Raw genomic sequence first — 10,855 nt, forward strand, 5'->3', positions numbered from 1 at the left:
CAGCCTGGGGTTCTGTTCACCTAGGCCGGCAGTGGGCTGAGCCGGGCCTGTGGCCAGGACCCCGGCTGGCAAGGGGCCAGCAGCCAGAACCCCAGACCGTTAGCGGGCTGAGCGGGGCCGGTGGCCGGGACTCCAGACTGGCAGTGGGCTGAGTGGCTCAGCCCGCTGCCGGTCTGGGGTTCCGTCCGCCAGCTCCTGCCAGCCAGGGTCCTGGCTGCTGGCCCCGCTCAGCCCGCTGCCAGTCTGGGGTCCCAGCCCTGTCCACATAGAGTAGGTACCTACCTTCTCCCTGGTTCTGGCCCATTCTCTTCCTCTCTCTGCACTCAGCTGAGGGTGGGAGTGCACTGAGAACAGAGCTGGGGGTTGGGGTGCAGGGTCTGGCCAGGAGCTAGAATGAGGGAGGGAGCTCAGGGTTGGGGCAGGAGGTTTGGGTGTGGAGCGCTTACCTGGGCAGCTCCCATTTGGTGCGAGGGGTGCAGGTGGGAATGTGGGTGTGTGTGTGCAGGAGCTCCCATTTGGTGCTCAGGGTGGGGGTGGGGATGTGGATGTGGGGGGTGCAAGAGACAGGGCATGGGGTGGGGGGGGCTGGGTATGTGTGGGGGGTGCCAGAGTCAGGGCTGGGGTTGTCGGGGGGTGCAGGGGTCATGGCACAGGGCTGGGGTGTGTGGGGGGTGCAGGGGTGAGGGCAGAGGGCTGGGTGTGTGTGAGGAGCCTTCAGGGGTCAGGGCAGAGGGCTGGGGGATGTGGGGGGTCCAGGGTCAGGGCAGAGGGCTGGGGGTATGTGGGGGGGTGCAGGGGTCAGGGCAGAGGGCTGGGGGAATGGGCTGAGGTCGCGGGGTGCTCCCAGCCCCCTGCCCTGAGGGGCTCATGGCAGGGGGCTGGAGGGGCTATGCAGATTCCACCCCCTTCCCCAAGGTCCCCGGAGCAGAGAGCGCGCTGCGGCTTGGCTTTTCCCTCTCCCCCTCTGTAGCAAGGGCCGCCAGCTGATCGGCGGCAGGGAGGGAGAGAAGGAGGGGCAGGAACCCAGCACGCTGGGGGAAGAGGCAGGGGGAGGGGGAAGCTTGCCTGCCCTGCAAGGGGAGAGCGGTGGGGGGAGAAGAGTGGGCCGGGTCGGGCAGGATTTTTAATTGCACGTTGCTGTCCCCGGCAGACAGCAGCGTGCCATTAAAAATTGGCTCGCGTGCCGTCTTTGGCACACGTGCTGTAGTTGACGACCCCTGTCCTAGGGGAAGAAATGTGGGGGGGAGGGGAGAGAATAGGACCCACTGACACGTCAGCCAAGGTCATGGGGAGGGCAAAGCTCTGGAGCCAGTGCCAGGCCTCCCACCGCAAGTCCTTGCGAAAGCCAGCAGTTTGATCCCAGCCCTCGCTCCTCTGCGGGGAGAGTCTGGGAGTTATTAGGAGGGAGGAGGCTGGGACGAGCCAGCAGGAATTAGCTTTGGAAAGTTGACAGCACTCGGCTCCCCTGGGGGCAGCAGGAATCCACCCTCCGTCTCTCCCAGCTTCCCCATCCCTCGGGGGCTGCCGGGGCTTCCATTGAGATTTCACTCTCCCAATTTAGGAGCGGGGCCCCCAGGAGCTCTCCCGAGGCCTCAAGGTCTAGACACCAGCCATTGGCAGGTAGGCTGAACATGGTGGCCGCCGCGTTCCTACTGCCCTGGGCGTGCATGCTGAGCCTGGCCCCGGTGGCTCAAAGCACGGCAGGTGGGGGCCCTGTTCTCTGGGACCGCCCCTTCGTCACGGTGTGGAACGCCCCGAGCCAGGAGTGCGGCACGAAATACCATGTGCCCCTTGACCTGGGGGTCTTCGATGTGGTGCTGAACCGCGACGAGTCCTTCCTGGGCCAGGAGATCGCCCTCTTCTACAGCAACACGCTGGGCCTCTATCCACACTACACCCCGGAGGGGACGGCGGCCCACGGGGGCGTCCCCCAGAACGGCAGCCTCCAGGCCCACCTCGGGAAGGCGCGGCATGACATCCAGGCGGCTATCTTGGAGCCAGGCTTCCGGGGCCTGGCGGTGATCGACTGGGAGAGCTGGCGCCCCGTGTGGGCTCGGAACTGGGATGCCATGGAGCTCTACAAGGAGAAGTCCCAGGAGCTGGTCCAGGAGCAGCACCCCGACTGGCCCCCAGACAGGGTGGCTGAGGAAGCTGAGGAGGAATTCGAGCAAAGCGCCCGGGCCTTCATGGAGCAGACCCTTGCGCTTGGCAAGAGCCTGCGGCCTGGGGGCTTCTGGGGTTTCTACGGCTTCCCCAGCTGCTATAACTATGATTTCGAAGCTGCCAACTACACAGGGGAGTGTCCCGCCGTGGAGCAGCAGCGGAATGAGCAGCTCAGCTGGCTCTGGAACCAAAGCCGGGCGCTCTACCCCAGCATCTACCTGCCCAAGGAGCTCCGGCTGACAGACCAGGTTGACAAGTTCGTCCGGCACCGTGTGGCCGAGGCATTTCGGGTGCAGGGGCAGACGGGGACCGGCAGCCTCTCAGTCCTACCTTACACCCGCATCCAGTACGACTTCACGGAGGACTTCCTCTCGCAGGTGATGCTGCCCTGCCCCAGCATTGCCAGGCCCCCCCAGGGCATGCCACCTGCTCACCTCCGCCGAGCTGCCAAAGGCCCAAGTCTGGCCTATCCCAGGGGCCTGCGGGGTCAGAGCTGGAGCCCGCTGCTGCTGAGAGAGGGGGGCACCAGGCAGGACATGTGGGAGGGCATCCCCTAGCTGCCAGGCAAGGGGGCTGCAAGAGGCAGAGGCCAGCTTTAGGGGCGGGGGTGTTTCCCATCTTCTAGCCCAGGTCCTCTCCCTCATTGCTTACCATTGTCACCCAAGGCCAAGGAGCAGCTGTTGGTGGGGAAGGGGTAGAGGGAGGAAGTCTGGCAGGATGAAGTCACTTTGGAGGATTGGGGGGTGGAGAAGCCTTGGAGGGCAGAAGGGGGATCCATAGGGATCCCAGCGGGAGATGTGTGAAGGACAAGGGCCATATCCGGGGCCATGGGTCCAGAGGAGAGCAATGCTTTCACACAAGACAAAGGTCTGGGCTCCTGGAGGGTTTCTCTACATTTGGCCTGTTTCAGGCTATTCCCCTGCCTTTTCCTTGCACCTCCAGGAAAGAAAATACTCCCAACTCAAGCAACTCTTCGCCACGCTCCCCTCCCAGCTTAGCAGAGATCTGTCTTTGTTACACCGCTGTGGCCCCAGTGGTCCCGAGTGGTTAGCCAGCAGCTGGGGCCTTGCTGGGTTGTTTCTGAGTCAGGTTGTTTATTTGCAAAGAATGGGCACAGAGTCCAGCTTCCCTGAACAGAAACAAACAAACAGCTGGCAGTTTCCTTACTGAGAAATCCCCAGGCCTGCCTCTTCAGTGAGTGCTGGGCCCACTGAGCTCTGACCCTCTGCTCTCTCAGGGCCATGACCCCTCCCTGCCTGTTGGCCACCTCTGCTCTAGCACCCCCTCACAGCTTGCCAAACCAGCCCCTAGGCCCTGCATTTGCCATCAGCATGCACAGCTTACCTTCTGATCAGGGCTTGTCATTGCCTTGGATGGTGGCTTCTGTTGTTTCCAGCTATGTCACTACATAAAGGGGCTTAATTGCTCCTTCCCTTAGCCTGCAGAAAGGTCGCTTTAACCTGGAGTGTGATTGTTTGTAGATCAAAGCCCCACTTGCCGCCAGTCATTAACACCTGTCAGCTTTGCATGTGGGCAGCGAGGCCATGGCACTATCTTTGACCCACCCCGCTCACCTGGAACAGAACCACAGAGGTTCCTCAATCTGGCTTGAGGCCGCGGGTGCTGGTGGTTGTCTCCTGTTGTGCCGGAAGGGGGAGATCTGTGCGGGAAGGATGCATGCAACAGCTTTCAACCCCTCCTAGGTGTTAGTAGCCGAAGCTGTTATCTTCATGGTGATTCTCTGCTTCTTGCAGGAGGACTTGGTCCATACCATTGGGGAAAGTGCTTCTCAAGGTGCCTCAGGGGTTGTGCTGTGGGGCAACGAGGATTACAGTCACTCACGGGTGCGTTACGTGGGGGGCTACGGCTGCTTCCAGGTTGGGAATGGGAATCCTGGCTGGGGTGTGGATGCTCCTGCACTCAGATGATGGGAAGATGTCGGGGGGGGGGGGTCTCGCATGGTGTGCGACTAGCAGTTCCCAGGTGTGTGTGATGCTGAGAGTGGGAGCCCTGGGGTCTGGCTCCCCCTGCACTCAGGAGCTGGGAGGGTGGGTCCCAAGGGGACTGTGTGGAAGGGGAGCACATCAGGAAAATGGGCCCCTCCTCTCCCCTGAGAGAGCCCTGCCTGGGCCTGTACTGTGTCCCCCCTACAGGAATCCTGCCTGGCACTGAAGGAGTACGTGGACAGGAGCCTGGGCCACTACATCGTGAACGTGAGCAGCAGCGCCACACTGTGCAGTCTCACGGTGTGCTCCAGCCATGGGCGCTGCGTGCGGCGGGCTGAGTACCCCGATGCCTTCCTGCACCTCAGCCCCTCCAGCTTCACCGTCCGGAGGCACCGCAGCTGGCCCCACCTCCGCCTGCAGGGACAGCTGGCAAAGCAGGAGCAAGCCAAGCTGGTGGAAGAATTCAGCTGCCAGTGCTACGCTGGCTGGGCAGGGACCCGGTGTGAACGTGAGGGCAACCGAGAGTGAGAGCCTCAGCGGAGACACCCCTGTATGCACCCCACATGGCCCCATACATCCCATGTGGCCCCATACACCCCACCCCTGACACACCCACACCCCACATATACACCCCCATGTGGGCCCACACACCTTATGTAGCCCCATACAGCCAACCCCTGAAGCCCCCCCCCACATGGCCCCCATGCACTCTACCCCAAAATGCCCCTCCCTCCCGCATGGCCCCATTACACCCACATGGCCACGTCACCCTGAAACACGCTCAAACACCAATATGGATACAGTCTGGGATGCAGTTAATTCCTTTCTGTCATGTACCCCTCACATAGTGTAACTCTGTACTTCATAAAAGGAAACATGCATGAGATGTGGAACCCCATCATAAACCGACATGTAAGTGTCAGATCCATCCTATGCTAAAATCACCTCACAGGGAGGTGTGTACCATGTATAGAGATCTCTGTCATGTCCACAACGGAGAGAGATTCATATCTCATAGCCCAAAATGTGTGCTGTAACTAGCAGCATGCAAGGGCTACTGCAGTGTAAGCCTCCTACACTGAACCATTCAGTGTGGCTGTTAAACAACCCCTGCCCCATGGGCCCATGCACCCTACATGGCCCGATACACCCCACCCCTGGAACACACCATAAGTATACACAGCGCCAGGCAGGGTAGCAAAGTGCAATTCAAAATGACGCACAGCACCTGGCTGAAGCGATCATTCCAAAATAAAAATAAATCACAAACTAGAGCCATGCAAAGAATTCACATGCCACCCCCAAGAGCTGATTCACGCATGCAGAGCACCCGGCACTGCCACCCAATCAAATGGCTTTTTGTTTGCACAAGTGTAAGTGTGTGATGGCCCCCTCTTGGCTGATACCCTGGGAACTGAACAGGAGACCTCCAGATCTAACCACATGAACAACTGCAAGCTTGAGCTGAAGAGTCCAGGTGTCTTAGCAGGGCCTGTGAACTGAATGACCCATCCCAGCTGTGGATGTGCTCCAGAGACTTGATTTGAATCTGCAGTTTATTCCATCACTGCTACAAGCCTGAACCAAGAACTTTGCCATTACTGTATGTAATTGATTCCATTCAACCAATTCTAGCTCTCATCTATATGTCTTTCTTTTTATGAATAAACCTTTAGATTCTAAAGGACTGGCAACAGCGTGATTTGTGGGTAAGATCTGACTGGTATATTGACCTGGGTCTGGGGCTTGGTCCTTTGGGATCGGGAGAACCTTTTTTCTTGTACTGGGGTATTGGTTTTCATCACCATTCATCCCTATAAGAAGTGGCACTGGTGGTGATACTGGGAAACTGGAGTGTCTGAGGGAATTGCTTGTGTGACTTCTGGTTAGCCAATAGGGTGAGACCGAAGTCCTCTCTGTCTGGCTGGTTTGGTTTGCCTTAGTAGTAAAGGACCCCCAGCCTTGAGCTGTAACTGCCCTGCTATAAGCAATTTGTCTTGAATTGATACTCTCAGTAGTGTCCCGCCAGGGGCCACATCGTTACAGTAGGGATAGGGTCCAGAGTGACCTAGACAAATTAGAGGATTGGGCCAAAAGAAATCTGATGGGGTTCAACAAGGACAAGTAAAGAGTTCTGCACTTAGGATGGAAGAATCCCATGCACCGCTACAGGCTGGGGACCAACTGGCTAAGCAGCAGTTCTGCAGAAAAGGACCTGGGGATTATAGTGGATGAGAAGCTGGATTTGTGTCAGCAGTGTGCCCTTGTTGCCAAGAAGGCTAAAGGCATATTGCGCTGCATTAGTAGGAGCATTGCCAGCAGATCGAGGGACGTGATTATTCCCCTCTATCTGGCACTGGTGAGGACACAGCTGTAGTATTGTGTCCAGTTTTAAGCCCCCCACTACAGAAGGGATCTGGACAAATTGGAGAGAGCCCAGTGGAGGGCAACAAAAATGATTAGGGGGCTGGGGCACATGACTTATGAGGAAAAGCTGAAGGAACTGGGCTTGTTTAGTCTGCAGAAGAGAAGAGTGAGAGGGGATTTGATAGCAGCCTTCAGTTATCTGAAGGGGGGTTCCAAAGAGGATGGAGCTCGGCTGTTCTCAATGGTGGCAGATGACAGAACAAGGAGCAATGGTCTCAAGTTGCAGTGGGGGAGGTCTCGGTTGGATATTAGGAAACACTATTTCACTAGGAGGGTGGTGAAGCACTGGAATAGGTTACCTAGGGAGGTGTGGAATCTCCATCCTTACAGGTTTTTAAGGCCCCGCTTGACAAAGCCATGGTTGGGATGATTTAGTTGGTGTTGGTCCTGCTTTGAGCAGGGGGTTGGTCTAGATGACCTCCTGAGGTCTCTTCCAACCCTAATCTTCTATGATTCAGTGACATGGTGCTGGTGAGGGGTTGGTAGCAAAAGGAAGACCAGGTTAGGGATGCAAGCAGGTAGCTGCAGGAGGTGTGATTTTGCAAAGGGATGACACTGAGGGCTCTAGGTATGTTTACACTGCAGATGGGAGTGAAGTTCCCAGTCCAGATGGACAGGCACATGCTAGCTCAGCTGGAGCTAGTGAGCTAAAAACAGCAGGGTGGGCATTATGGCACAGGCTAGTCAGACCATGGCTTGTACCACTGCCCATGCTGCAACGTCCACACTGCTATATTTAGCACACTAGCTCAAGCGAAGCTAGTGCATGTCTAGCTGCTGCTCCCAGCTGCAGAGTAGATATACCCTAAGGGTTACCAGCTTTGCTCCCAAGACCCAGCCGACGTTGGATTCCCCCATAAACACTGAGCTGGGACAAGCTGGACACCTCAGCTCCTGGGTAGAGCTTTCCACACTGGAAAGTTGGTGGCTCATCCGGAGGAGGTGAAATCAACAGACTCCCAAACCCAAGGCTTAGGAAGTGACCAGCAGGATGACTCATTGTTTAGCACTCCTGTGCCTACCCCCCTCCCACAAGTAACGTCAATGGAATGCTGGGCTTGTCAGACCTACACGGTAGCACTGAAAGGGGCTGATGTGTGTGTGTGTGCTGGGAGCGGAGGAGGAATAGCATCCCACCAGACACCATCTTGTCTTCTACAGACTAAACACCATCCTGTCTGGAAAGGCGAGTCCACAGAGCCTCATTGCCAGCAGGTTCCTTCCTCAGAGCACTTCACAGGTCACTGGGAGGATGCTACTCCAGCTGCTGCACTAACTGCTAAACAGGGGGCAGGAGACCATATTGATGGGCCTTAAGATCAAAGCCTTTGGATTGGGTGTCAATGGGTTGGGCCAGGCCAGGCTGGGCCAGGCCATGTGTCAATGGGCTGGGCAGGTGTCAATGGGCTGAATGTCAAAGCACTGGGCCGGGCACGGTGTCAATGAGCTGGAGGTCAAAGGACTGGGCTGGGCTGGATGTCAAAGGAATGGGCTGGGCTAGGTGTCAATGGGCCAGATGTCAAAGGACTGAGCCGGACCAGGTGTCTAGGTCCAGGTCAGGTGTCAATGGCTTGATGTCAAAGGACTGGCCTGGGCTGGGTGTCAATGGGCTGAATGTCAAAGGACTGGGCCGGGCCAGGTGTCAATAGGCAGGGCCGGGTGTCAATGGGCTGGGCTGGGCTGGGTTGTGTGTCAGTGGGCTGGGCTGGATGTCAATGGGCTGGGTGTCAATGGGCCAAGCCGGGAGTCAATGCACCATGTGTCAATGGGCTGGGCCATATTTGAATGGGCTGGGATGGGTGTCAATGGGTTGGGTGTCAAAGGGCCAGCCAATGGACTGGGCAGGGCCGGATGTCAAAGGACTGGGCTGGGTCGGGCATCAATGCGCTAGGCTGGGTGTCACTGGGCTGGGTGTCAATGGACCATGTGTCAGTGGGTCAGACTATGTGTCAATGGGCTGGGCTAGGTGTCAATGTGATGGGTGTCAGTGGGCTGGGCCAGGTATCAATGGGCTGGGCCCGGTGTTGTAGAGCTGAAGAATGCAATTGTTTCTTTTTAATTACTATTATTATTAAGACTTTATTAATATGACTTTATTTTGTATCAAATGAACGAACAGAATTTCATGAGTAAAGCTTTATCAATGAAACAGCGTTCATTCATAAAACCAGCTATCGCAATAACCGGCTAAATGGCAATAAAGCCGCTTGTTAAGTCCCCACAGTTCACGCTTATTGAAACATTGTAACACCAGTTTACTGTTTGCCTCCCAACATTGTAAATTGTTCATTACACTTATTTTGATAAGACTCCATATTGTAACTAAAACTCCATTTTGAAATACTTACTCCATTTCGCAAAACCCTGCTGTAACCTTATTAACTTAATTCAAATGTGTGAATGAGGTATGCATGGATGATGGAATCAACCTCCAGCCCCAGCCTGTCCTGTTAAAGTGAAGTGCACACACCAACAGCTGAAGATGCAGACTACAGCCCTGACAAAGTGAGAAGAGTCCACCCTAAAAGAAAAGAACAAAGGTGCAATTGAAACAAGATCAAAGTCAGGTCCAAGGCTGAAAGTCACGCCTGCAATTGACAGGTGATCAATCACACAATACCCAGAGGCAGCGTGACACAGCAAGACCCATAGACTCTTGTTCAAACTAAGGCCTATAAAAAAAATGGGTAAGATGAAAGACTTTGGGTAACATTCTGCTGCCAACATCGAAGGGAACTGGTGTGCGCCCGAAAGAGACATGGCTCTTCCTCGTGCCCGGCTTTCCTGGCCAGTTAGCCACCACGGGCTGCGAACCCAAGCTACAAAACCAAGCTATGGACTCAGGCTACATTCAGGACTGGTAACTATACAGCAGCTGCAGAATATTTGATATGTGTGTGTGTGTGTGTGTGTGTATGTGTATGTGGGTATTAGGTATTAGCTATTGGTTATAAATCAAATTGTGTTCTCATAATAAACGTGGCATATTGCCTTGTCCCCTGAAAAGATCCTGTGTATTTTTATCAACATAACAGTGTCAATGGACGAAGCTGGGCCATGTGTCAGTGGGCCAGGCTGGGCCAGGCTTTGTGTCAACGGGCCGGGCTGGGTGTCTATGGGCTGGATGTCAATGGGCCAGGCTGGGCCGGGTCGGGCTGTGTGTCGATGGGCCAGGCTGGGTGTCAATGGGCTGAATGTCAAAGGACTGGGCTGTGCCGGGTGTCAATGGGCCCAGCCAGGTGTCAATGGGCTAGGCTGGGCCGGGCCAGGTGTCAGTCGGCTGGGCTGTATGTCAATGGGCCGGGCTGGGGGTCAATGGGCTGAGCCAGGAGTCACTGAGCTGAATGTCAAAGGTCTGGGCCAGGCCAGGTGTGAATGGGCTGGGACGGGTGTCAATGTGCTGAGTGGGGGCAGGTTGTGTGTCATTGGGCTGGGCTGTATGTCAATGAGCCAGGTCTCAATGGGCTGGGCCAGGTGTCAAAGGACTGGACTGGGCCGGGTGTCAATGGGCCAGGTGTCAATGGGCTGGGCCAGGCCATGTGTCAATGGGCTGGGCCAGGTGTCAATGGGCCAGGTGTCAATGGGCCGGGCTGGGTGTCAGTGTGCCGGGTGTCTATATGTTGGGCTGGGTATCAATGGGCTAGGCTGGATGTCTACGGGCCAGGCCGTGTTTCTATGGGCTGGATGTCAATGGGCTGGGTATCAATGGGCCGGGCCGGGTGTCAGTGGGTTGGATGTCAGGGTGGATTTGCTTTAAATCAAATTGATTTAAAACGTGATTTCAATCATTAGTCAGGAAGACTCGATTTAATCATGGATTTCTACATAAAAGTGCATTCTTGTTGGTTGCTATAACCTTAATACCTATTCTTCACAACTCAGAGACAGATGTAGGTTTCATTTTTAGAAGGTACACACTATACATTTTTAAAGTGATTTATTTTGGAAACTTTTCAGATTAGTTTTACAGCTATATCAGAAAATGAATGATTGTTTGTTATTTCATTTACCAAAGGTAATTGAAGCAGATATTTATGAAGTCATTGGGAGTTGAACTATTTCCAATTCAACAGGTTAATCATTAATATTTGGAGGATTTTCTTGCCATGCTGTATTAGGAGGAGAACATCACCAGACAGATATTTAAATTGTTTTATTTAACTAAAACAACATTATGTATTCTGGATTTTTTTCTTCAACAGCAAGCATATAATATTTTAACAAAACAAGCATATGAATTTTTGAATTTAGTTAAACATTCAAGTTTTTTAAAATCAGGTTTGTTTTTGTTAAAATTGTTTTTAACTAAAATAGTTAAA

The 10,855-nt window shown here is 54.8% G+C and overlaps 1 protein-coding gene across 1 annotated transcript; it reads left to right on the forward strand.

Annotated features, from left to right (window-relative positions):
- The first annotated feature begins 1,319 nt into the window (after positions 1–1,319).
- On the forward strand, positions 1,320–5,742 carry HYAL1 (hyaluronidase 1). The gene is made up of 3 exons (XM_074958338.1): positions 1,320–2,540; positions 3,918–4,007; positions 4,317–5,742. Exons 1-3 carry the CDS (start codon positions 1,632–1,634, stop codon positions 4,635–4,637), a joined length of 1,320 nt encoding a protein of 439 aa, XP_074814439.1. The 5' UTR covers positions 1,320–1,631; the 3' UTR covers positions 4,638–5,742.
- The last annotated feature ends 5,113 nt before the right edge of the window (positions 5,743–10,855 follow it).

Source organism: Natator depressus, chromosome 7 (assembly GCF_965152275.1).
Source record: "Natator depressus isolate rNatDep1 chromosome 7, rNatDep2.hap1, whole genome shotgun sequence".
Lineage (NCBI taxonomy): Eukaryota > Metazoa > Chordata > Testudines > Cheloniidae > Natator > Natator depressus.

Coding starts and splice junctions, on each gene's coding strand:
- HYAL1 (XM_074958338.1), top strand. CDS start 1,632: ATGGTGGCCGCCGCGTTCCTACTGCCCTGGGCGTGCATGCTGAGCCTG. Junction 2,541..3,917: donor CGGAGGACTTCCTCTCGCAG/GTGATGCTGCCC, acceptor TGCTTCTTGCAG/GAGGACTTGGTCCATACCAT. Junction 4,008..4,316: donor AGGATTACAGTCACTCACGG/GTGCGTTACGTG, acceptor TCCCCCCTACAG/GAATCCTGCCTGGCACTGAA.